This window comes from Penicillium cataractarum, assembly GCF_028827025.1.
Source record: "Penicillium cataractarum strain IBT 29864 chromosome Unknown utg000005l, whole genome shotgun sequence".
Lineage (NCBI taxonomy): Eukaryota > Fungi > Ascomycota > Eurotiomycetes > Eurotiales > Aspergillaceae > Penicillium > Penicillium cataractarum.
The window spans coordinates 918887-945701 of NW_026622741.1; the positions used below are offsets into that span (position 1 = coordinate 918887).

At 44.7% G+C, this 26815-nt stretch overlaps 7 protein-coding genes across 7 annotated transcripts; 6 read left to right on the forward strand and 1 right to left on the reverse strand.

Moving 5' to 3' along the window:
- Nucleotides 1-1793: 1793 nt before the first annotated feature.
- N7496_006062 (patatin-like phospholipase family protein) lies at nucleotides 1794-4997 on the forward strand (the record flags this gene model as incomplete). The annotated part of the gene is made up of 5 exons (XM_056698991.1): nucleotides 1794-2796; nucleotides 2863-3396; nucleotides 3462-3885; nucleotides 4077-4494; nucleotides 4533-4997. 5 exons carry the CDS (start codon nucleotides 1794-1796, stop codon nucleotides 4995-4997), a joined length of 2844 nt encoding a protein of 947 aa, XP_056554404.1.
- Nucleotides 4998-11620: 6623 nt separating this feature from the next.
- N7496_006063 (DUF3431 domain-containing protein) lies at nucleotides 11621-12557 on the forward strand (the record flags this gene model as incomplete). Its single annotated transcript, XM_056698992.1, has 3 exons — nucleotides 11621-11727; nucleotides 11796-12377; nucleotides 12464-12557. The coding sequence occupies 3 exons, from the start codon at nucleotides 11621-11623 to the stop codon at nucleotides 12555-12557; spliced, it is 783 nt and encodes a 260-aa protein (XP_056554405.1).
- A 6651-nt stretch (nucleotides 12558-19208) lies between these two features.
- N7496_006064 (uncharacterized protein) lies at nucleotides 19209-20039 on the forward strand (the record flags this gene model as incomplete). Its single annotated transcript, XM_056698993.1, has 1 exon — nucleotides 19209-20039. One exon carries the CDS (start codon nucleotides 19209-19211, stop codon nucleotides 20037-20039), a length of 831 nt encoding a protein of 276 aa, XP_056554406.1.
- A 210-nt stretch (nucleotides 20040-20249) lies between these two features.
- Nucleotides 20250-20786, forward strand: N7496_006065 (uncharacterized protein; the record flags this gene model as incomplete). The annotated part of the gene is made up of 1 exon (XM_056698994.1): nucleotides 20250-20786. One exon carries the CDS (start codon nucleotides 20250-20252, stop codon nucleotides 20784-20786), a length of 537 nt encoding a protein of 178 aa, XP_056554407.1.
- A 965-nt stretch (nucleotides 20787-21751) lies between these two features.
- N7496_006066 (uncharacterized protein) lies at nucleotides 21752-23048 on the forward strand (the record flags this gene model as incomplete). The annotated part of the gene is made up of 2 exons (XM_056698995.1): nucleotides 21752-21975; nucleotides 22025-23048. The coding sequence occupies 2 exons, from the start codon at nucleotides 21752-21754 to the stop codon at nucleotides 23046-23048; spliced, it is 1248 nt and encodes a 415-aa protein (XP_056554408.1).
- A 635-nt stretch (nucleotides 23049-23683) lies between these two features.
- On the forward strand, nucleotides 23684-24343 carry N7496_006067 (uncharacterized protein; the record flags this gene model as incomplete). The annotated part of the gene is made up of 2 exons (XM_056698996.1): nucleotides 23684-23753; nucleotides 23895-24343. 2 exons carry the CDS (start codon nucleotides 23684-23686, stop codon nucleotides 24341-24343), a joined length of 519 nt encoding a protein of 172 aa, XP_056554409.1.
- A 756-nt stretch (nucleotides 24344-25099) lies between these two features.
- On the reverse strand, nucleotides 25100-25579 carry N7496_006068 (uncharacterized protein; the record flags this gene model as incomplete). The annotated part of the gene is made up of 2 exons (XM_056698997.1): nucleotides 25100-25241; nucleotides 25425-25579. The coding sequence occupies 2 exons, from the start codon at nucleotides 25577-25579 to the stop codon at nucleotides 25100-25102; spliced, it is 297 nt and encodes a 98-aa protein (XP_056554410.1).
- Between the last annotated feature and the right edge of the window lie 1236 nt (nucleotides 25580-26815).

The window sequence follows — 26815 nt, forward strand, 5'->3', positions numbered from 1 at the left end:
AGAGGCGTTGAAACAATGAATCTAGAGAAGCTACGAGAAATCGAGATGATTGACCGGACCCCGCTTCCACTATGGAGGCCGGAGGTGTTCTCGAAAATCGAAATAGAGCTAGACAGCGAGGCCGCAATAAAGAGGGCGCAGGTAACGCGGTCTATACTCAGATGCCTCGGGACGACAAGGCTATCTGGGAGCCGCAGCCACCACGATCGACGAGATGCAACAGATAACGGACAGGGTCCAAATTCAGGTCGGCAGTATGGACCGGTGGTCCGTTCATGCCGCAGAACTGATTGGGATCTTGTATGCTGTCAACATCATCAATCAAGTCGCGGCCCGATGCTGGACAGCATCTCGCTTGCGGGTGAGATCCGCCACTATCTTCAGTGACAGCATGTCAGCATTGCAAGCTATTCAGAGCCCCGGGAACAAATCGGGTCAACAGATCATTCACGCCATTCTCCAAGCAGCCAAGAACACTAAGACCCACGGCACAGAGATTTGACTACAATGGATACCCAGTCACTGCGAAATACCCGGAAATGACATTGCCGACAGGCTAGCTAAAGAGGCAGTATACCACGCAAGACACACCCATTTAGTCCCTTAATATCACGCGAGTGGGCACACATCAGGCAGGGTATCCAAGACCAATGGGAAAAAGAATGGAAAGAGTCGAAAACCCGGCGGTCAGCAGCGCCGGATCGACAACACATTGCCAGCCAAGTACACCCGACGTCTCTACGGGTCCCTACCTAGAAGCCGGGCCTACTTACTAACGCAATTGCGGACTGGTCACTGCTGGCTATCAACATACGCGAAGACCTTTCGTTTCCGCGATGACGACCTATGTGCCTGTGGCGAACGAGAGAGTGTAACCCATGTTCTGCTGGACTGTCCGGAGTTGAGAGAACTACGACGAGAGCTCCGAGGGAAGGTCGGTTATGGGCTCGAAGGAGACACGGCAGATGTATATTGGGACGTGTATCGATAGATCAGCGTTAGTTGCCCTTTCGGCTCAGCCGCCGGGCGTTAATGAATTGTGTGTGTGTGTAACATACAATGCATCCAAAATTCTGTTATTGATATTTAATGATTGGTACGTGTTGTCCGTCCAAGCTTGATGGAGAGACACCACATCTATACTCACAAAGTGAGATCCAACTTGCCTCAGAGTGCGATAAATCTTCCGTTTGCGTAAGCTTCTGTCGAATGGTTGGAAGACCGCTAGATAGACTGTTGTCTTCTCGCCTGGGATCGTGTGACCCCATCGATTAGTCCTTGGTGGGCGGGCTCATGGTTTTCTCAAACAATCCCAGACTTTGCAAAGATCTTCGTCTTGAAGAAGTTGGCGTGAGATTTTTTTGTTCACTTATGAAAAAGTTTCGACACTGATCGGAACATGATGAATAGCCGGAGCAATAAACACAGAGTGAGACCACGAGGGCACGGGCACTCATTCACGAGCTTGTACAGTATGCATGTATTTTATATTAACTTTCGACATGCCTGTTATTAAATTTATCTGTTGCAAGAAAACGAACAAAATGATGCCATCTGATAAAAGCACTGCCTGTGACTAACATCAGTAAATATAATTCAATGTCATTTTTGATTCCCAAAATGGTACGCAATCAATTTTAGAGCGGATTTATTAATGTGCTGATAGTTAAATCGAAATTTCAGTTACGAAGATGGTGTTAAAGAACGTGCTACGCGGTTTTCCAATTTAACTTGTGGAATATTTATAGGCTGAAATTAACCCTGAATACTGTAGCTCTATCGTCATACTCACCATGGCATCTTGGCTTGACCTTATATCGGAGGCTCAAGGGTGGACCTTGGTTGACACAGGGCGGCTAGAGAAACTGGTGGAAGGCATGAGCCATCCACATTCTCAATATCCTTCGTTGATTCTTTTTGCCGGAAATGCCTCTCGTATCAAAGCTCTTCAGGCTTTATTTCCACGTAATAACATTACCAGGAGAGGGCCAGCAGGCTTCACTAGGCTACATCTCAGTACTGAAACCGCTGAAAGCGAGCAACCTCTTCTCTTTGCAGAAGGCAGCTTACTCAGGCATTCTGGCCTAGGTGGATCAAGCCTTTGTCGCTGGCCCACTGAGAAGCTCCGACGATATCCCATCTTCCACGGCAGGACGTCTTCTCTAAGGGACATAAAAGAGCATGTGATATCTAAACTTCTGCTTCCATGGACACAAGTTCTATGTTTTTTCGTAAATGTCGCTGCAGATGTACAGAAAGTCTATCAGGTACTTGATATCCCGCGTGGCAAAATTAAATTTGGATCACAATTAGTGCCAAATTCCCTCCGTGTAATTATGGTTTTAACTAGGAAGGATGAGCGTGAGTCTGACGATACAACTCTTGATCATTCAATCAAAAGGTTGAAGGAAGATTTGAAGCTGCAAATCATCACTGTTGACCTACGTGGCCGGCACCTTCTATCTCCAACGGCAGCCTTCGAGCCTTTACGCCGTGAGGTTCTGAGTCAAATTCAAATCACACAAAGGGAAAAAACTGACCAGGGGTTTGCATTTTCTGCGCAACATTTGTGCACTCTTTGGAACAGAACTATCAAACAAATTAACACGAGCCTAGAGAATTTAACCATAGATTGCCTCAAAATTGCACGAGAGAACCACCAGCTCAATCTGGTCTCCAGGAATCACATAGAAGTCTTTTTAAATGAGGCGGCCAACTCCGGATGTGAAGTGGATGACATTTATGTGTTCATCGCATCTGCATTTCTATTGAACGCCTACCCTCCTTCTATGCACCGTATGTTTTCTTTGACAAGTAGTTTTCCTGGCCAGTGCTGACAAGTTGATACAGGCTTTCTTCCAGACATTGTTTTCAAAGAACTCTACGAGCAAGAGTTATTAGAGGCTTGGAGCAAACAAGCGATGTCGATGTCGAGAAGCGCTTGCCGCTCTGTTTTGGCCCACTTGAATACTCTTTTCAACGAAATGAGTCCAACCAAACCATCTGCAATTGTTAGGAAAAGGGTTGCAACAGGCTTTTTCCAGCGCTATGGAGGGTTGTATTCAACTAATTCCTGCTTCATATGTCTATGCAGAGCCCCCGAGCATATGATGGCGTGTCGTCATACAATTTGCGACATTTGTGTTGTCATATTTGGTATGCCTAGTAGGAGCGCAGAGTACCATTATGATTTGAAACATTGCCCTTTATGCAACAACGACGTTAAAATAACTATACAGCTTCTTCCTCCCACTAAAGGACCTTTGATACTCAGTTTAGATGGCGGTGGAATTCGTGGTATCATACAACTAGGCCTTCTTCGCTCTCTCGAGCGCAGACTCGGCGGCGGGATAACAATTCCTCATATATTTGATCTGTGCGCGGGCACAAGTGTTGGTAATAGCGTTGCCTATACCCTCATGCAATTGTGAATGTCTCTTTCTAACACAATTTTAATTCAGGAGGCCTCAATATCATGGATTTTATTTTCAACAAATCTTCTGCGGGACAAAGTTTCCACAAGTTTCCGGAGCTTGCTCGGAAGATTTTTGGTTCTCCAGGCACCAGTCAAGAGCTCTCCGCACTCTCTATTGCGAAATGTGCTCTTTGGATAAAATACTTCACCGGATTTCTTGCTGATGGATGGTATGATGGGAACGAATTGGACAATGTACTCCAGGAGGAGCTGGGTTTGAGTCGTCGCATATTCGATTTTGGGACGACCCCTTCCACAGGTAGTCGAGTGGCTGTTATCACAAGTCGAATATCCGATGGCAAAGCTTGCGTTCTGGCAAATTACAGGGGTATGGGTTTGCGAGACATTGAATCCGCCTACGAGTTTCTCATTCCGGAAACCCAGGCCCATAATCCATTTCTGTGGGAGGCGTAAGTTTTGTACTCGTTTCTCATCATCCTTCTCGAAACCTCCATGTATCATTATTTCGGGTTGTCGCTGGTGGGATAACTGGGTCGTCTGTGCAAGACTAATATATGAAATCTTCAGGGCTCGATGCAGTGTTGCAGCTCCTTGGTAAGCTTCAAAGTGGTCGGTATATTCAAAATTAATCCTCTTTTAGGTTCTTCAAAGCCAAAAAACTCCCCGGATTTGGTTCATTCCAAGATGGTGGGGTGCGGGCAAACAATCCCCTTGCCATTGCTCTAAAGGAATCCGCCATCATCTGGCCCAACGCCGGAAAACACGACCTAATTGTTTCAATTGGCACAGGGTCGACTGCGGATGGGGTTGTCTCCGAGACTAACTGCAAAAGCGCCATACGAGATAGCGCTGTTCCCCGCTTGATTCGAGCATTCATGGCTTCCCCATCTATGGATGGTGAACAGGGCTTTTTTGAGGCACTGAACTTTGTTCCTGATCACATGCGCGCAGATATACATCGGTTAGACCATGTTCTTCCTGCACACCTACCAAGATTGGATGATGTGAGCAAATTGACGGAGCTATCTAAATTATCCTTTAGCGTATCCGATAATTTAGTTCATGCAATACTGGCAACGGGGTTCTTTTTTTCGAGATGGACCAAATACCTCTTCTAAAACAAGGTTCATTCATCTGTCAAGGATCGATTCTCTGCAAAGGCCCAAGGCCTAGGTCTGTTATCAGGCAATTGATAGAAGAATTGCCTGGAGCTCGATTCCAAGTTGCGCAAGGAATTGATTTGGGCCCCATCGATGAGGATCATGGCTGCTATGAGTGTGGCTATTATCGCAAAAAGGTGTCAATTACTGTTAACAGTCTGGAAGAGAGATTTATAATCGAAATTGCTTCATCTGGGGCCGGCCAACGAATTGGTGGTTTCCCAAAATCTGCCAAGGAATTGCTTCATGATCAACAGGTGGATAGTCATTTTGGTCGGCCCGATCATGCGATCATTGCATGGCCACGACAAAGGGCTTGTTTTTGCCTCCGGGGAACCAGAAGAGTCGTTCAATTCGCAGACCCTCCTTCCATAATTAAGAAGCGCCGGCGTTGTATCTAACTTATTATTGGACAAGTTTTGAATATGTTTTCCTCATCAAGGGATAATTACCCTTGTTACAGTTGCATGAATAAAACAAAGGACCATAGAAACTTTCTGACAGCTTGATTACATGAAGTGTGGGCAATACACCACTCTGTTGCTCTTCTTTAGCTGACGATTTTCAAGATCCTGAATATGGAGACCGTCATATGAACGAATTTTGAATCACAGGCAATTTGGTCACATCTGATCAATCAATATCGGATTCAACAAGAAGAGAATAACAGGCAGAACGTTACACCTCTCAACATGAATTCATCAATCATGAAATTCCATCATCCGGAACCTTGTTCTAGATGCTCATTTTCTTAGCCTTGTCTTTGTTGTACAGTATGCTTAACGTCAAGGTTGATAGTCTTTGAAATTAGCTCGCGCAAAGTGACAACCTTTCCGTCCAATTTTTTGCACTCAGTTTATGTATCCTTATCCTGTATTGAAGATGCTGTATAAAGATTTCCTCATATTTGAAAGTTGCGTTCCCGGAAACTCAGATTGTGAGAATCTACATTGAATTTGCATACGTCATTGATTTTGTAGGCTTAAAGAGCAATAAATCGCCGTCATCTGCCGGAGGAAATATTTAACATAAATCTGCGATGTCTTTTACGGAGAATGAGAAGCGAGTATCGAGTGATACTACTTCCAGTGTTTACAGCCGGTCACCTGATATTCCGAAATACTTTTCAATCCGATCAGCAACACCGCCGCCCAGCCATGACTTGCCCGAGATTAACTTGCTCGATCATCAAATTGCTCTGGTAAATGGATCAACAATCGCGCTTGAAACAACACGAAGCCGTTTGCAGCGCTTCAAGAGCAAGAATGGACAGTCGCTCCAGGAAATCAAATACGAAAAGCTAGTTCAATACGAGCACCAGAAAAACGAGAACGATTTCTACCAGTCCTGCCGAGATATTTTTCATGAACTGTTTCTAGTTGTGAATGAAGTATCCGAAAGCCTTCTGACACAACATGACTTCGAGGCGGAAAGCAACCATTTGCATAAATCAATTGTTTCAACAGCGGCCCGAACTTTAAAGGAGGCTTTGGAAAAATCCCGAGTTCAGGAAGCAAGAGCAGAACAAGAGTGGAAACGACAATGGAACCCATCGCGAATTTGGAAACCTGCAGCACGTTGGATTTGAAGATACCTGTTGATCTTGGATTTTGTTTTTATTTCCATGACATTATATTAAAGATAAGATCTGAGGTGTCGGTTGAAGGCAACAAACGTCGCCAAGGAAATGGGGAAGCCAGCTTGGACAGTTTGTCTCGGAGCGGGGGGAACCTATTTTGGAACTCCCTTGCAAGAAGCGGTAAAAGTTGCATAAGCTAGTGTAACATAGACCTTATAAAATTGCCGAAACAATATGACGTAGGGTGCTGATGTATGTGACAATTAAATTGGCAAACTCAGTCTTGAAATCAATGACGGCCCGGGGTCTGACATTCAGTCTGTATCTATGGACATGTCTGAGCGTCAGTTGATTGTTATATACATCCACAACCCCCTAAATGCAGTTGTAACCCTTTCTCGACATATTCTGATTCGTAATGGTACGTTGAGGGCCAAAGTGAACTGATCTAATACTAATGGCTGTAAAGGGTCATGGGAATGGAGTGCATCGCGCGTTGACGATAACCCATTATGTGTGCAGAGAGTGATCCAGGATGGTCATTTAGATATTGAAGACATGGATGAATCGCATCGCGTGATATTCAACGTGAAGCACACCGACAAGGGTGTAGTATTGCGAATTACAGCGTGGTTGCAACAATGCAGATGAGCAGCGACTCGTTGGGTCAGCGATTTTCAAGGTCGTCTAATGAGCAGGAGCAGTGTTGGACGCTACTCTACAACCGACTGATGTCGGATTTACGACGGCAACTTTCTCATGCCACTCAGGCGCGAAATAAGAATGCTTAGAATAATATCAATGCGATGTACAAGGACTATCCATCTGATTTATTCTCCCTGACATGTCTGTTGGTTTACCCAGCTGTTGCTCCGTTAGCAACACTCATCATCAATTTTGGAGCCGAAGCTAGCTTCGTACAACGTTTATATTGTGACGTTCTAATATTTGATTGAGAAAGGCGGCTCACTTGACCAGTTCGCCGTTGGACTCCGATTGGGTCCGCACCTGACCACGCGAGTTGATCGGAAGACCTATTATGCACCCACATAGACTTGCAGGTGATTTGATTCTAGTCTCTGTATCCCAGGCCGTCACGCTGCCAAGGAGCTCCCGTGATCTCTTGGCAAATTGATGCTGCTAGGTCTGTAACATGCAAGGCAAGATTTGGTGTCAAGTAGAAGAAGCGGGGAAGGCATTCAGTAGGATTCGGGGTTTTGGGAAGTCCTCCCCAGAATCCGCCGTAGCAAGCGCCTAATTTTGGTTTCAGCCGACTTCCGGGGATTCTGCCTCACGGGGTCTGACCGTCTGAACGCCATTTTATCACTCAACGTACCTCGTCTAGCCAGCGGTTATCCAGTTGAAAGTATGGAGTAGATGAATACCGCAATAGTGTACTCCGTGCAGCATCAGAAACAATCCCTACCCATCCATACGATGACCGGGTGTATCGTGGTGTGAAAAGCAGGACCATTACAATTGGAGAGCCGGTAACCACACCCACTCTCCGGGCGCCTGCAGGACTCGCAGAAGAGAGCAAGAATACTGATGGCGTTGAGTCGGTGCTTATGGTATTATTGGGAGTCTGTTAATTGGACAACATCGTACGCGCCCACAGCCAACTTCAAACCGGCGAAGGTCTCATTTCCAATCGTTTAAAGCCGGGTGGCGATTCGCCGCAAATGTGCAAATGAGCTCCTTGCCTACATACTGTTGGCATAACTGGCAGAATTATGTTATGTCACCGCTTTATGAGTTAATAAACCCCGTCGCTGAGCAATTGCGGAAGTCTTCATATCAAACCACAAACGAACTCGGTATCTAGCTGACTTAGAATCACACTCAGCGGATATATTTGAGAACTTAACTCCATCAAAATTCCTGGCTGCTTTTCAGCGCTTGCCAGGTTGCTTACTGGAGACAAATTGTCATGTGAGACCTCAGGAGATGGAGTATTGCAAAACCCCCCGACCACAGACAATTAACGACCGACTTTATCACCCCACGAGAGCCACGATATAGGCTGTGGGGTTTCTTCACCTCTTGAAACTCCAGGCGAACTTCGCGCCGACCGGACGACTTGTCTCGATGAACTTCCGCCACCTTATCAAGAAACGGGCCACGAGGCTCCGCGGGACGGTGATACATCAAGAGCAAGGTCAATGTCGAAAAAGTTTCCTAGTTCAAAGAGAAAACCTCAGCAAATCCCTTCTTTTCTGCTAGCCATAAGAGAAGGCGACTTTAACTTTGCGGTGCAACTGCTTCAAAAGCACGCCGACCCTATATCGCTAACACTCCTGGTCGGTTCTAAAGGATTTTATTAAACAAATCGGCCTCCGATATTACTATTACAGTTCTGCTGGAACCAGAGAGCGGTGAACTTGATTTGGTTAGCGTATTTCGGATTTATTTTCCGGGACTGAAGTCGCAAGAGTGTCAAGGTATAACTGATTTCGAAAAATACTGTACAAATGTAGTCACCTTGAACTCAAATAACAATCACAAGCTTAGCTTTGTGAACTACTACTATATCGGGTGTTGAGATGAAGTGTAGGGGCCATGAGGAGCGTGGCAACTGTTTGAAATTGAGTAATATAAAGGGTTGCTAGGCTAACACCTCGGCAAGGGACTTTCCTAATTTTTCACTAGTGGCGAAGAGCCGAGGCCCACGGTTGCAATATATGGGTATATATGCTAAGTGAGGGGAGGATAGCTATGTGGAATAGGATTCTTGATCCTCCGATAAACCCCCTTCTCGATTTTCTCGAACTCGTGACCTCTCTCTCCTGCCAACTGAAGATCGAAGTATGTTTCACCAGTTTTCTTGTTGGTAAAAATATAACTTTCACTATAACAGGCGTCCACCCAATCGTATTTCCACTCCCACCCCGGCCGCAATTTCCAGTCAGAAGTGAAGATCTCTCTGTCTTTTTTACATTGCGGAAGTCCTTCAGAAACTTTCAAAGTGAACTGTTCCTGCCGAGTCGGATGTGTGGATCCTTCTTTCCTAGAGGCTTTTTTATTTGCCAATGCTTTCAGCCTATCAGCTATTTGCTCCTTTTATTTTTCAACAGGACCGCCTACCTTCGAAGACTTTGAAAGGCCACCACATGATTATGAAAATGTATAAAAACGTCGAAAACGGCAGCGGGTTTCCGTATATATCCTTGAAGTCGGGAGCAGTTCTCTGAGGATTTTGCAGAGGAAAGGCATGTATTCAAGACTTCTGAATACGAGGGTCTTTATACTTTTCCCAAGAACGACGAATCTTAATATAAAAATAGTGCAGACTAGTCCACGATTCAGGATTGATGCCATCAGGAATAGGATTTGGAAGACTATTCCCTACCGTGGTTAGTTGCCATGGATTTACTAATGTTACGGTTAGTGACTAATTGATAAGATAATTGTGAGGTTCCCAGTGAGAATAGTCAACTGAATTCAGATAAGTTCAAACCAATTCGTGTCGACAAGTTGAGGTCAAGTGGACAATTTTGATGAAATGGAGCTGCGATTTTGACAATCAACCAGCTGAATCAAGCATTCGACATGACCGCACGAATTCGCCTTAATTAAAGATTTACATTCACCAAAATTGAACAGCCACACACTGTACTAAATGGCCGTTTAAAAGAATCATATTATATTCAATTCACAGTCATAATCGGTTCTTCACCAGACTCGACCGATGAATTAGTACCAAGCGAGATCTTCAGGACCCGATAATCTTTCCGGAGGGCACATTCAAACAGTGAATCCTACTTTAATTTCAAAGCAACAAAGAGAACAATTCATACCGCTAATTCAACTAAATTTAAATTTAATGAATGGCACAATTTACTTTGAAGAAAGTGTGCGAAGAACTACCCAGCTAGCTGTTCGGGATGAAAGCATTTTGAGCGTCTCCGCTTGAATGGGTTGACTACTGTACCAGATTAATCCAAGGGGGAATCTATTTTTCAAAACTTAGCTGAATGTGACATACTCTAGATATTCTCGATACATTCTAGACTAAGTTTATGGAAATCAACCGCAAAATTACTCAATCTACCCTTGATTCATGATCAGAATATGACATCACTTAAATATTAACATGGATGATCTGCAAAATCAATCCAACACTTGAACCAGCAGATTTGTTATTTCGCGGTCTAGTTCGTTGACCTTAGACTGAGACTACACTCCACGGTGGTCTACTCTGGTGTTGTTATCACTTCATAGGAAGAAAAGTAGGGAAAGGAGATATCAGGGTTGGTACAACCAATCTCGATTTTCGTTCGGGCTCCTCGGCAGCCTGGGAGTGAAAACGCCCAGATCTGAACATCATTTATATCTATCTCCGCGATCATAGAATAGACTTTCGGACCTGGGTCTATGGTTTTGCACCCCTCTACCACCTCGTTTTCCTTTTCCCATACAATTCGATTCGCCAGTTGGGGGGGCTCCCACATGCCAGACCATCCCACCCTGATATCGACCATGTAGCGATTGCGGTAGTCAGTAGAAACCAAAGCGGCCATCTGACGACATACTGTGCGGGGCAATTCATCTCCTTAAATATTAAGATTGTTATATATAGTAAGGAAGATTGGACGCGACAGAATGAGTTAATATCGAAAGACCGGCGGAGACTTACTGTATGGAAAGACTTATTGTAAGGAAATGGGCCTCTTAAAATACCTGTCTTGCCAACACATCAACAAAGTGCAGAGGCAAGATTAAGGAAATAGGAACCAACGGATATGGAAATTTTTGGGGAAAGGCAATCGTCCCAATGCGACCTATTTTCTGCAGGTACGGGCGAAATCCCACCAATCGCCAATTTCTTTTTTTTTTCTCTGGTCCTACTGCCGAGAAAATTCATCCAGCCATTTCAAACTGAGGGGTGTTGGAGAAAATAGTAGACTCGTTAGCCATCTTTACAACTCTATCATTATTCCTTTTATATAGTAAGTTAGCCTGGGTATGAGCAGTCATTTTTAACAACTGCCGAGAGCTGAGTGTCTATACACTCACGCTATAACCTGCTCATAATCACCATATAACTAAGAAATCAATCCCTAACTGCTTTCCAGTCTTGCCTCTCATCAACCATCTGTTCCTTCCACTCTTGAAGTGTGCTCGTGGCAGGCCTGGATTTCAAACCGTTCACATTTCTTATTCATGTGAAGAAAAGAAAGATTGCTTACGAAGGCGACCGTTACTTGTGCTATGCAAAAGATATCCGCAAGGTTATTTTTTCTGATCACGTTAGCCATGGTCGTACTTAGGATCACCTACGGCATAAGAGACCTGGGGATCTCCAAAAGGATCTCAAAACATGTTGGTCAGTGGGCTGCTCGACCCTATGTCAAATCAGTCAGCTGAGGTGTCATTGTACAAACAGAAAAGTCGATGCTCATCCAACAAAAAGCTATAAAGGAGACGGAGAGTGTCTCATTTGAGATGCAGAAGCCGATAGGGTTTTATCGCCGCCAAGAAGATGTAGCCATTGTGGCAGCAAAAACCGCAGAAGATGATGTTCAATGGATTTTTGATTTTTGTGGGAAATTGTAAGTATTACTGCGTGAACGAGAAATAATAACTCCCAAAAAAGCTAATTAGCCATTCTGACTATCAGCAACTGCACTGCATACGTTTACAATATGGATCCGCTTTCAGAAAATGGGCTGGAGAAGCCCTACTTCTACCAAGGACGCGAAGCCAGCGCATACCTTGCACACATTGTCGATCATTACGACAACCTTCACAATTACACAATATTCATACATGGAAAGGAAGAGCAATGGCATAATGATATTGCAGGGCCCAAAACGCATAATCTTTTGGCAAACTTGCGTTATGAGGCGGTCCAGGTTAATGGGTACACGAACCTCCGATGCGCATCAACTCCGGGGTGCCCGAGTACTTTATTCCAACAGAATCCCCAAAATCATGATCAACAGTATCAGTATATTGTTGACCAGCTCCCAGAAATTCTTCACTATTTAATAGGGATAGATCCGATAAACTTTCCCGAAAACATAGGGCACCAGTGCTGTGCCCAATTTGCGGTAAGTAGAACCCAGATCCAGAAGAGATCACAGGCCGATTATCGAAAAATCATGACCTGGACGGGAACTACCGATATGACGGACAATTATGGTATCGGCTGGTTGACCGAGAAGATATGGCATATGATATTTGGAATGCCGCCTGAGCTGTGAGCTTCCCTTGATTCCCCACTCATGTGGTTCTGACTTTTTCTCTCCATCATCTGAGAATAATTTGAATGCTAAGGGGTCTCAGGTGCCAAGCTGAGGAGCAATGTCGCTGCGATTTATACGGGTGGTGCGGTCCAAACCCACTGACAGGGAACGTCGCTCTGATCCCAATTTCATAAAATTTGATTCATAATGAAAGAACACGCATGAATATATTCTGTAAGGAAATTTCTATGTCATGTCATAGGGACTTGGATAAAAACCTGTGAAAGCGACATCAGAGACCATAGCTTGTGACGCCAGGAATGACCACCCCAAGAGATGGAGCTGTGAATAAAATAACCTATGTTCCGGTGACATGAAATGCCCTGTGTAATGAAGTCCCTGCCAGATACCTACACCTTTGAGTACTACGATGCGAAGATCACTCACCGAATGGTCGAAGGGAGGTAGGGAAACAGCTTGAATAATTTCATTGAATGATTTTACCTTTAGACAATCTTATTAGGGTGAATCTAGTTTTGATAACCGGCTGTACCGAGTTCCAAATACTACGGAGATTATCTCTAGAAAGTTTTATTATTCGAGGGCTTTCGATAACATTTCTTTTGTTGACATGCAGCCAGTATGAGCAAAGCGGTAGTCTGTCCTGCGGTTAGATCACGCTGTCGACCACAAACTTTACTTAATTTACCTGTCTGTATTTCGACCTCGTTCATGGCTTGCGCGTAGCAGCTATAAACAGCTGCCTTTCTTTGATTGACTTTGTCGGGTGTTAATTCTCCCCTTTTCACCTGTCGTCGAAAGGCCTTCACTGCAATTACCGCCTAATAGAAAATGTACTTGGGGTATTGCCAATACCGGGACTTGGTGAAGGCTTTATCCATACGGAATGCTACTCGGAGTTTCCGGAAGAATGACCAAGTCTCTCTCGTCTCCCAGAAGCTTTCGGCCATTTTCCAATCTTTCAACCCCTAGCTTTGTATCAAAAATCATGGGGTTAGTGATTGACGTACGTACTATACAATTCATAGCTAGGAGGATCACCTATACGGCAGTGGTCGTCCATGGCCCTCACTGCTATGTCGGACAGAGGCTCTCAGCCTTGTGCAACGTAGTAAAGACTGTCCAGCAAAGTAGGGATTTGTGGATTGTGTACATGTTTTCTCGGAGCTAGCTTGAGCAGAACACTATTGAACGCGCTCTTTTTTGTTCCCACGAACAAGACCTCCGCTCGACCTCTGTTTTTAATACTCATACATAATCTCGACCAAACCTCGAACAGGAATTAAGCAATTTAATACAAAGCCAATGTCCCTCGGTTTACCACTCTTAATTGGCCATATTTTTAATAGTCTCATTTCATCGAACGATTTTAATTCTAGATAGTTAACTGTGAGGACTTTCCCCCGTGCTACTCTATGTTCCCTCATTTTGGGTAGACTCAGGGCTGTAATGGGGATGAAATTCATTTAAATGAACCATTAGCCCAAATCCTTTTAATGGTCGATACCAGGACCCGAATGCACCATCTTGGAGTTCATGGGCCTATCGGGTGCACCAATCAGATATCAACAGGTCTGAATTGTTAACATGCCGCTTTCTAGCAATTTAAATAACTAACTAGTTAACTAGGCACAAACATGACTAATACATACGGATTTATAGTATCTCCATTCTCCACGTATCCACCAATGCTATTGCTCCGTCAGATACCTGTCGGAGCAGGACCAAATGTACTGGGGATTCGGAGGAAGGCGATACTATAAATACGCAGGTATTAGTCAATCGCCCATCCAAATTGCCAACTGGGGGCTTAATAACAATTCAGACCTGTTGAAATCCGATTAACTAGTGCGCCTAGATGAGCTCAGCAACCCGTTTCCGAGTTAGTACCCCGAACCCTGAAGATTCAGGCATTGTCAGCCAGGCAGGGTCAATATATGTTTTGGAAACCGGAAGAGGGGTCAATTTCGCACTGTAGTGTGGACAACAAACTTCATCTGGTCGAGAATGTACTTGTGCAGGTCAATAGGCCACGACCGGCAGAATAGCTAAAATACACATCCACGTAGTATTCGTCATATTGTTAGGAGCAGGGGATAGTGTCATGTTTTGTGCGTTTTGTGCAGTTATGCAATGGTGAGTGGGACGGTTCCAAGAGATGATTCCATTCTTTCCATTCCTACTGACCCTTCAGGTCGTCTTAGCAGAATCTAAATAGGTACTTGTCAACTTCTTTTCATTCGATATTCAAATTTCCTTCGCGGCTCTACTTTGAACAATCTCCTAGGATACCTTCTATGTTGATCTTCTTACCATTAGTCGCTCTGGCACCCCTTAATCGAATGTTACGCAGAGCAGCCTAGGTCTCCAGCATCCATTTTGCGCTTGCTTTGCGAAAGTTCCAGAAACATTAGTGGGTTTGAGGAATTGTCAGGGAAGTTTAGGGATGTTTGGCGGCCGTTGAAGGAGAGATCTCTGCAATATTTCATCCCGATTATCGCGCTCACCACGGTATATATAGCTTTTTTCAGGGGACAAGACCTCGCAGCTATATTACGCAGAGCTTGCTGGTCACTGTGAGCGGGCAGGGTATGGACCGGTAATACCTTATTGTAAACGAGTATGTGATCTTGCTCCTGGGAAGCACATATGTAATGCTTTTCATTGGTTGCACGCGACTCCTGCAGGTGTAACGGAGAGAGCGGTGACACGAACGGGATTAGGGTAATTTGGAAATTTCATTTCCGGGAAGCAAGTCTCAAAGAGCACGGGGCCAAACTGAATTCGAAAAATACTGTAGGATAAATGCTGCATATCGTTCGCAAGGGGTCAGCGTAAATGAAATCATTCATCCACACTGTAGGATAAATTAAGTTGCTGGGGTTGACGGATGGGTTCATTTGGACAGATAGCTAAATAGTGTATACTGAGCCTGATAAACAGTGGAATAGGTACGGATATGATTCAAGTTCAGCCAGTTGTGCGAAAAATTCTATAAAGCAGGGGGAAAGATTGAATTAAAAGTAGGCAAAATCAAAGCAAGTGAGTTTTGCGCACAGGCGGTCAAAGATTCAGTGAAACTTGGAACAAGTTAAACAACCAAATATTAAGCAAAATTTAGATATAGTAATTGGACACGCTCATTCCGTTCCGATAGTTAGCTAAAGTGATCGGCCCAGCATGCTCACCTTTGAGACTTACTTTCTATATCTATATGTTCTAAATTTAATGTAGGGGTTCGGCTGTAATTACTTCAGCGGCTTGAGCTGTCCTGACCTGAATATGAAGGTAAATGGGCTAGTTTAGAAACATGAAGATACAATAAAACATGAATGAATCGGGAAAATAAGGTAAGAGGCCTGTAGTGAGGGGTTAAGTTAAATGAAATGCGGACACACACGCTGTGAGAGACGACATTTCTTATTGGATTCCATAATAAGCAACATCCCACTGGATTTGTATCTCGCCCTTTGTGCTCCGATCTAGGACTAGTTAGATTGATGGTGAGAAAGTAATATACGGAAACGAAAAAGTTTAATGGAGTAAGCAGAGGGCAAAGAAAAAAAATTCATTTTCTGATTAAAACGTGTTGAAAGGGTGCGCAAAACGTTGCTCGCCCTACTTTAGAAATCCCCTTGATGAGTTGAAGTAGTACTATAACTTGGCATAATTAATGACTTACTAGTTCAAACGCCTATTCTTTAACTATGTCCATCTTGTGTCAGACAATAAACTTTCAGTATGTATCGTATCATGGTAATTACATTGACACCGCGGGGCAAAAAGTTTCCGATCTTAGGAAGACCTGCTCCCTAAAAATGTGGAATTAGCAATTTGCCAGGCTAGAAATATAAAAAAAGTATGATGAAGTTTGAGCAGAAGTAAACCGCTGGAAATTTCTTTACGAAATAATCACTTCGTCTAAATCTGGGATTAGAGCCAGACAAGCTAGAACCCCGATTTTGATACAATTGAGAAATAACTCGTCGGTCACAGATAAGATTGCTCCAAAAATAAATGAGTCCCAAGTATGTGTTGAACTTGGAGGGTAGGTAGCCTGATATCATCCCTAATATTAATCCGAAGACAAGCTTTCTATTAATCGTGTTTCTTATCTCAAATGAAAAGCAGCATATGCTGTGATTCAAGACGTCAGTTAAAGGAGTCATGTAAATTATTCTATAGCACATGGATTCACTGGATCCCTTGGGTGCTGGGAACTGCGGATCCCATGGTGGAACTATGGTGGGACAGGTCACGGGAGCACGGCGTAGTACTATTGAAAGTTTCGGTTAACACTGAGTTGGGATTTCATCGAGTGACCCTTGGATAATGGGATTGGTGAGCTGCGTTTCCAGTATCCGGGCATCTTCCGGGGAAGTCCGGCGCTAACAAATATGGAAGGCGGCCGAAAAACGACCCGGACATGAAAGGCACTCCAGAGGCTCAGGCTTCACCCGTAGGCGTCGCTTGGTGGGAAAAAGTCAACGGGACTCTTAAGTTAACCCGATTGGATGTCTTTCTGGAGGCGTCTTGGCGTTCCTTGTATGGCTTGCATTGAGCGCTCAAAATGGTGGGGGGTTAGGAGGGATGCATAACGGTTGTCCGTGCTCCACCGGCTCGTTCCTCCCGCATATTAGCCACATCTCTAAACAAACCTCGTATTCGAATATCTCCCACGTCGGATTTGCCAGCATCATTTGCCCTCCGAAAAAAGTAAATACTGGAAAATCATCTGGCAAACGCGGTAGGTTTGCATGTGTGTGGCAAAAGTCTAGTCTCAACAAGAGTACTAGGCGTAACGCTAGAGCAGGTCTGGGTCGCATTTACGCCATCACTCGGTCGGCATGGAACACTTACACTCAACCAAGGACCTTTAATGGTTAAACCATGGAATGTATTCTCGTCTGTACTTATTCAGGGCCGTGGCTTTGATAGCGGGAACCGGTTACGTTGAACTATCGCAGATTGGGTAGGAGGGGCAAAATTACTAGCGTATATTTAGAGTTCCGGGTCGATCTTACCAGTCGATGGCCCGAGCGCGATGATCCTCTCGGCTATATCCGATAAGCTTTCGCCAAATTACAATGAGCGAGATAGTCCATCTCGACCTCGAGGTGTCTCTAATGAGAATATTGACGAACGGAAGGCGATAAATGCCCGAAATGTGGCATCGGCAGGTTGTTGCTCCACTCCAGTTGTTCGAATTGCGAAAGAACGCTGCTTCTACACGTCAGTACGAGGGATTGATGTAATCCAGTGGCGGATAGTCCAAAGGCTCAGCGTAACCTCAACCAAAAGCCTCAATGACAATAATATGTTATTTCTCTGTATTAAATGTCCTACAACACAGGGATAATTGTCGTATCTCGACAGTCATCGACTTTCGGATCACAGGGTCGCTAGGAGCGGAGAGCGGCAGGGTTACGTGAGGAATACAATCACGTGGAGCTTGTACCATTGTTCCCAGCGGCAAGCCCCTCGCTTCGGTCTCAGAACAGCAAACTCTACGTTTGATCGTTCAAAAATCTCGTATGGGTGTAGGAAATCAGTTATTCCTTTTCGATTCCAGAATCGGGAAGTGGCTCACGACGAACTATTCAACTGCCATGGCACCTCATTTAATAAGGCGTCACGGCATCTTATTATCTCAAAGCACCCTCGGAGCAAAACCCATGAACGCAAGTCAATTGTACTTGACACGCGAATTTCTAAGTGCAACTTCCTCAGGGAAATGGATGAAAACCATAGGCAACGTGGGTTCCACCTACTGTACATTCCTGTATTGAAAAACAGTTTTGCGGCTGATGGTGGCGTAATGTATTCAATATCAAATTCCATTTTGACTCTCACGCGACCGTCTAGAAGGTAATTGGGCGGCAAGAATATCCTATCAGTACTTGAGTATATCGAAGATGCTTTAATTTTGTAAACTTTGAAGCATAGGCTGCCCACAGATGAGCGTTCTAGGCTTAAGAGTACCCTTAAAGGTCTTGTTTAAAAACCTTAGATAATTTTGAGGTTGGATTGCCGCCCTACGCTGTCTGAACAGATCCTAGTGGATCGAGGCTGGTCCGATTGTATAAGCATAATGCCAAATTAGTTAAATTAACCAAGGTTACCCGGGTTGCAGCTCAATGGGACCCCAAAAAAGTTCAACAGGACCCAAAAGTTTTAGCTCATCGGGACGCAAAATATATTATGTCTTAAAACGATATAATATTAACTTTAATATGTTCATTTCAAAAACTACATATAAGTTCCCTGAATTGCAATCCAGAAAAATCCAAAAGACCTTAGCTCAGATTATCTAGCAGGGCGGGGCCAGCTTGGGTGGGTGGCGAGTGACCTCCCGCGGGTGCCTAGCAGGTCACCCGCGGTGAGCAAACTAGTCAAATATAGAAAGACCTAGCAGCTCCCGTTTTTTCGATCATCATATAAATTTCGGTGGGCAGGAGGAACCACACATAAGTTTATCGACCGACGATTCTGTACATGTGCCCGTTTGCTAAGGTCCCAACTCCCAGCATACTCATACTTATCAACTGCGGGTTCACAGGGCATCTCGAATGCGGTTGAAGGCATTATCACGTCCCTACCTCGTCGTGGTCCTCATTATGGGCGGTGTAGTGAGTGATCCGCCTTAGTGTATCGGAAAAGAGCCTCCCACTAACAAGCAATGAATAATTTCCCAGTTGGTGTGGAATCTATTCACACTTCGCTGGCCAACATGGGGGCAATCACGGAATCTACACAAGACAACATCAATAGGGAAGACTGTGCATTCACCAACTCGCTATTCACACTCAAAGAAAAATATTGTCATGGTGACGGGGAGCTCTGGCACAAATCGGATGCTGAGAATACCCCATATCAAGGAGATGATATACGAGAACCGAATGTCTTATGCTGAGAAACATGGCCTCGAGTTCATGTGGGCCAACATGACCAGCTACAACCTTTCAAACGGTGTGACAATATACTGGAACAAAATTCCTATTCTTCAAGAAGCTTTCACTCATTTCCCCGAAGCCGAATGGGTCTGGTGGATGGACGTCGACATTATCGTCATGAACATGTCGCTTAGTATTTTCGATCATATCTTATCCAAGGAAGGACTAGCACGCAATATTATGCTTGATCGACCGATGGCCGGACCTGGTGGTGGCAAGACCGGGTACCGTACCCCACCTGCGTACAAGTCTGACGATATCAACTTCGTCATCTCCATGGACTCATGGGGTATGAATGTCGGCAATTTTCTGATGCGTCGTGGCGATTGGAGCAAGTGGCTGCTGGATCTGTGGATTGAGCCACTGTATATCTCTCAGAACTGGATATTCCCAGAACAGGACGCTTGGACACATATGTGGCAGCACCACAAAATTATCAGGGATCACACGGCATGCATGAATCAGCGTTCAATGAATGCTTATCCGGACTACAATTTTCTGGGGGAGCACTGGCAGCCAGGTGACTACATAGTCCACTTTGCAGGCTGTGGCGACGACCCCATGTGCGAGAGCAGGTGGACAAAATACTGGGATACACGCGAAAAGGTTGAGGTGCCCTTGTCTGTAAAGACGAAGTTGGAAAATGGCACGGCTAAAATCGAGAGTGCCCAAAGGGGCGTCGGGCTGCCCAATGACATATGACTCACTGAAATCGGGGCAACTTGTTTATTCAAAGTTTACCATCTTCCATTTTGAAAGTCTTTTGAAGGCTAAAGAGTAAAGGTTCAAAAATATATTAAATTCATGTCTTTTTTAAGTGACTATTAACTAACCGCTCTCGCTACCCTCCAAGCTCATCCTCTTACAGAAGAAAGCCGAGTAGTTGAGTTCGTTTCCAACATCCAAGCCAAGATGCCACCTCGCAAGGCCACAACATTCGTGCGACCAACCCAAGAGGATTGTCTGTTTCAAGTGGAGTGCTGTACGTGGTGCCCAGCCGGCGGCTGGTTTGAGCAGATAGAAATGGACATTTGCTATGAGTGTGACGACGGCAGCATACCAGCGGATAGTGTTCTTTTCACTTGGGGGCCTCGGTTCTTCGCCGCTGGCAAAAAAATGGGGAAGTCCCTTAATATCACGGAAACTATGCGCTCATCCATTGAGAGAGCAGGGTTCGTTGACGTTCATGAAAAGACCACGAAGTGGCCTATTGGGGCATGGCCGAAAGACAAAGCATTGAAAGAGGCCGGCTTAGTCAATATTCAGCATTGGCTTGCGGGCATGGAGGGCTACTCGATGTACCTACTTACTAAGTTCGGAGATCCGGTGCCATGGACAAAGGAAAACGTGCTACTCTATGTTGCGGAGATGCGGAAAGCACTCAAAAACCCTCACTTTCATGCCTACCATGCGCGTGAAGAGAATCTGTGCCAAGAAGCCCCTGTCTGAGGAGAGGACCGTGACCAATGAGGACCCTGATATCATCAAACAGGAATGAAGTTTTGTGAGGTTCATATATGGCTACAGTAATAAGTACAGCGTTAGTCTTTGACTTTAATCATCTGCTAAGTGCCATTAATCTCAATTTCTCTTGGAGCAATATCAGAAGGGTGCTATTCTATAGTCAAAAGCTTCTTGCTTGTGGGGACATGGGGTGAGCCGGCTTCGTACGCACGCGCATGTGTACATAGACCGTATTAAACTGAATACTCTAATATTAATATGAATCACAGTTGTTGTTTGCCAATGGATTGAAGTTGCCGGCTGGGAGCTGGCAAAGGCCCGTTTGAAAAGTTGGAAGCTTCAAGGTTGCACATAAGGTTACTTCAATTAGCTGGTCGCAAAAAATGATCAACTCACCCAATCGCTAGTACATGAATCTTTATCCTTTTAATACAAAGGAAACGCCGAGCCTGCGAAAAAGGTTGGAAGCGAATGACTGCCCTGTGTCAATTTTTATATTCATTGATTTTGATGAGCTGGAAGAGCCTGCTCCGACAGATTTGGTTTGAATTGACTCTCACTCTGATTTCAAAGTGGCTTAATCCAGAGCATGCAATACAATATTGCATGGGGAAATTTTGCTTTCTGTCGGTCTCGCTCTATTTGATTAATGCTATATGTGTCACTATAACTGTGATGTTTTGAAGGTTGTTCAAAAGGAGATTAATTCCAAGTGACCATGTCCTATTTGCAGATACTGCACGGTCTATTAATACAGATATTGTAGATAGAGTTGTCCAATAGAATTCCACCTAGAGTGTGATTTTGCTATTTCCTCACGTTTTCCACGTGTTGCCCGAAATCTATGACGGTGGGAGATGAGAATGATCGGCAGACAATAATATCCCAGATACCTTATAAAGAGAGAATCGCAACCAATATTATGGTCATATCTCGAGTAAGTTCCCATCATGAGCCAATCTAAAAACGAGCCCCCTTCCTGCTCGCAGGAAGAGTTCGTTGACCAACCTCCGCTAAACCCGAGCGAACAATTCAAATGTGAGACAAAGAATAACGAGCCAAGCGAAGAGGACACATGCGCGGGACGTCAGAAAGCATTTCCACTTAGCATCACTCTATCCTATGTGAAAGACTGGGACACAACGGATGCATTCCGAGAGCTGTATCAGAATTGGTAATGCTGAACTTCATGTTCGAGAGCTTCAGAGGCTAACAACTAGCAGGAAGGACGCTATCTTGGAACAGTTTGACGTAGATCGTCTAGCATTTCAGCCACTTTACGAGGACAGAGAAGATTGCGTTTCTATCATCGTGCCAGATGTTTCAAATCGACAGGAGCGCTGTCGAGCCCTAGGATTCATCCGATACGACAAAAAGACTGGCCGAACGATTCTAGTCAACCCTTGTGCACAACTGAAGCCTGAGGCTCTGGAACTTGGGCATTCTTCGAAACGAGAAAACCCCAATCTGATAGGCTGTCATGGCGAGGGTCTCAAACTGGCTGCTCTAGTCATGTCACGCAATGGCTATAGAGTAAAGATCGCTACAGCCAATAGCCATTGGAGCTTTTCTTTTGTTGGTTCTAGGTTCCGTTGCATGATTAAGCCATCAAAGATGGTGGAGTCTGGCCCTGAAACCGATCCTACGGAGGATATGGCTCGAATGCACTCTCATATTGAGAGGGATGTCGTGGTCATGGTTGAACCCGCAAAGGGTAAGCACGGCAAGAAAATTTCGCTTGCAGATTTTCAGACATGGGTGGAAGTGACACTTGATATTCGTGGAATCTCCTATCCGTCTCAAGTTATCGAAACCGATGTTGGAGATTTGATTCTTGATCCCCACTTTTGTGGCAGAATCTATCTACAAGGTATGCTGCTGCCAGCCACATCTTCCAGGCTCAAGCCATACAAGCTTGGTTACAACTTCACTCAGGGAAGGGTGAACCGAGATAGGCAAATCCTGGTTGATAAGCACGAGGAAGCCAACGCTGTGAGACAGATTTGGGAGTCTGCAATCCAGAAGAACGAGAAAGTCGTGCTTCCGGTCTATGTCGACTTTCTGCGGAACTTTCCTGAAGCGCCGGATGTTGAATCCGCAGACGTTCTGTTGGGAGACGCTACAAAAACCCTTATTTGGAGACGCCTATTGTGCGATACAGGAGGTAAACAGTTCTATTATAGCGAAAAGTCCCCTTCCCAGGTCAGTGCAACTAATCATTCCATGATTTTATTTACCTTCCTCTAATGAAACTGGGGCAGAGTATTGGGATTATCCGAGATTTACTGCGAAAGGAGCCAGCAAGGCTTCCGGAACTCCTTTGGAATTTGCTCCGGTCAAAGTCCCTTCTTCGAACACCCGAAGAGGAACAGATTAAGCAATTTAGAAATGCACATGTATCTGTGCCGTCGACATGCTTTGCACAAACGATACAAAGAGCAGTCAAGGCTGGCCTAGCATTCATTCCTTGGGCACAGGATGTTGAAGTGCATTTTGTTCAATGTGACAAAAGTGCTGTGGACATTCTGTTTGATGCTGAGCAGAAAGCCTTGAAGATAAACAATAAGTGGCTCGACTTCCAAGAGATACATCGAGGTAGCCCGTGTCGGGAAGCTTTTCCGACACAAATGACTGGGAGAGAGGCGCCATTTTTCTGCGAGCATATTATCGACGAGCTACTCAGAATTTCTTGGGGCTCTATATTCCAACATTCAAGCGTGTGGAGAGCGACTGAAAATAAAGCCCTGCGTCAAATTCGGGACTTACTCAGGTATATGCCTCATAGTATCAAAGTTACGCACACCAATCAGAAGGGGTGCTTGATGGTTACCTGGGAGGATAATGAGACGGAATCGTTCAGAAAGTCTTGTGTCCCTAGTACGATGTATCACATCATCCTCCACGAAGAAAAGTGCCTCAACGCAAGGGCAGAGCTTCTACATGGAAATACAGGTATGTCATCGACGGTATATGTGTTCCGTAAGATACCAATCACTGACTGAAAAGCAAACTTGGGCAATGGTTATGCGCCATGCGGATGTCCTCAGAAATTTGCTAGTCAAGCCAATAGGTTGGCAATTTTCGGGTATTTAGATTGCGCCAAAAGCTACTATCCCATGATCGCCTTGAATCGCCCACATGCTATATATGGCTTGCCTCCACAACCAACTATTCCAAACCCTTGCCTTCCAATCCCTCAAGTGGAATATGAACGAGAGATGCATCTACGCACTGTGTACCAGCAACAGCTACAGCAACATCGACTTTTCACCCAGAATCGGGCTGCTACGCAGGCCATGCAGACCGACAATGCCGGAGGTCAGCCTGCGTCTCCGCTTATGGCTCAGCAACAGCAAATAGTTACACAGAGTCGGGCTTCTGTGACTGGAATGCAGTCAGCGAACTCTCAGACTGAAATCTTTTCCCAGTCACAACAGTTACCCCACGAAGCGAAGACATCGCAAACTTCACTGAAGAGGGAACTTGAGACTTCACATGAGACGTTTGAGGATTGTCCCAGGAAGTTGCCAAAAGAGTCTTAATTAGTGTAGCAGGCATCGATTCCAGCTATGAGACTATAAAAACTACTGTATGTATCCAGCCTGCAAGCTTCGTTTGTCTACTATAAATCCAGTTCATTCATCTCCCGGAGGATCACTATCCCGGACATTCATTAATTTTCCCACTCCGCCCACCGCCTCATACCAGATATTCTACCTATTAAAACACACCCTGGTATTATTTCACTTTCAACTCAAAAGTCAGCGAATACACCTCTGATGCAATAATTGCTTCAATTAAATTTGAAATAGTCATGGGATATTTTCTAATTGTTTCGATATACTAGACGGTAGCTTAGAGGTTAGGCCTTCTAGGTGGGGGACGAAAATCAAAGTACCGTCAATGTACAGTACATTGGCGACGCAAAGGTGTGCCCCTCCTTGACCGCCTTCCCAAGATAGACTACCAGTGTTCGCCTAAAATAGAAGTGATAGAACACACTATACTACTTAAGATAGCTATTAGTCCATCATAGGAAACTGGTGACCAAAGCGTTCAACCTGGGGGTCACAGTTTTGCGACGCCGTTGTACTGTACAGTCCTCCCCCCTCCCGAGACCCACCACACCAACGGTGATAAGACTCTACCGCCTATCAGACTTGTCTCTGAGTCATGGTATACCTGGCGTAAAGTAGATGAGAAGCTCACTGAAAGTCTAATCTAGACGTTCAGGGATATTTCTATGGTCAAATGAGTAATTGTTTTTGTATCACAGGCGTACTATAATAGCTTTTAGGTTAATCGTAGACAGACATTTCGACTCGCAGAATATTATGTAATATTCCTGCGTGGGGCTCGGACTTTTTGCGCCGTCCGTGTAGCACGAGCTTCCCCAATGCACGGTAGTACATCGTGGACATTTCTTCATCGGCCATCTGGCTATGACCGTTATTGATCCTCAGATTTAGCGCGCTAAAAATTGTTCCCCTGGATTCCTCTCCCGTCGGTGTATGTATGTAGTGGTGTTCCTTTTCCCCAGACCTTGATAAAATCTGCCTGTGACGGCTTACGGCGACGTCTGTTGTCGATCATACGCTCGGAATTACGAGCCGAATTACCCACCTTTTGCTCAACTTTTGCTCCATCTTTTGCTCCATCTTTTGCTCCATCTTTTGCTCCATCTTTTGCTCCATCTTTTGCTCCACCTTTTGCTCCACCTTTTGCTCCATCTTTTGCTCCATCTTTTGCTCCATCTTTTGCTCCATCTTTTGCTCCATCTTTCGTTCTTTACTTCTTCCGACCTATCCGCCCACCCTTTGAACACAATTTGTGCAACACATCCTAATTTAGATTTGCCCACTTGAACTCAATCTTAACCCCTACTTTACGTATCATTCCTCCGAGTTTTGCTCAACCTTGCTTAATTAATCTGCGTTGCTGTTCCATGCGGCGTTTTCCCCTCTATGTTTTAATTAGTCGCTTAAGACCCTGTCATTATTTTGCCCCTCCAAATGCACCTGTTTGAAAAACACAATAAATTAATTCATGTTAACAGCATACTAAACCCGCCCACATTCCATATCATATACTCTCCATTCCCCAAAACTTCGTAATTTCCTATTTAATTACCCACAGCGAGTGAGTTACTGTAACTTTTTCTAGTTTTGAATCGAGGCTCCCAACATTGGCCTCTAACGCTCACAAAGGGCAGTTCGTATTGCATATAATAAACATCATTGATAGATCTTTACGTGCAGAAAAAGGAAAATTCACTAATTGACCAGAAAAGTATGAATCATCAGTGGACGTAGAGTTAAGATCTACATTCCTCGCAGATAATTTCCGCGCTATATAATATTGTAAATCAAATGCAAAGGGTAGAGCATTTCTTGAATCATGTAGGAGCTGATTGTTAGTCACTCCTGAAAGTAACGCAATAGAAATATGCCTAACGAAGAAAATATGGTCTGATAGCAAGTGTATATTTACGACTCCAAGTACCTGCCATTTATATACCTTATCATCTGCAATCACATCGAGTCTGCTCCCCCAACGCAAAGGCCAGGTTCTTGCAGATATCATATTGGTCCCCAGTACGCCCGAGAAATGAGGGACCAAGTACAACACGTTCCGTATCGTCTCTTCCTTCGATGCCAATGCTGCTCCAACTTGGCACTTGTCAAGTTCTTGCGAAAACCCCAATTTGCTTTCCTTCGATTTTCTAAGCACCCTAGAAACGAACAGTCCCAGTGGATATTTCGAACGACGTGTCGGAGATGCGAAGAAACCAATCCGGCTCCAGATCACTTAACCACTTACGAGCGAATCGGAGATTTTATATCCATCGACCAGGTCACGGGATCTCTGTCGGCAGAATGCGCACTCGTCGCCTTAGGGGATGATTTGAGATATTTCTTCGGAACATCTGAATTTCCTCGAGGTCTAGATCATAAGGCTTCTGAAAAACAGCTTTAGAAAGTGGAGTCGAAGTAAACAGTCCTCTGAATCCCAAC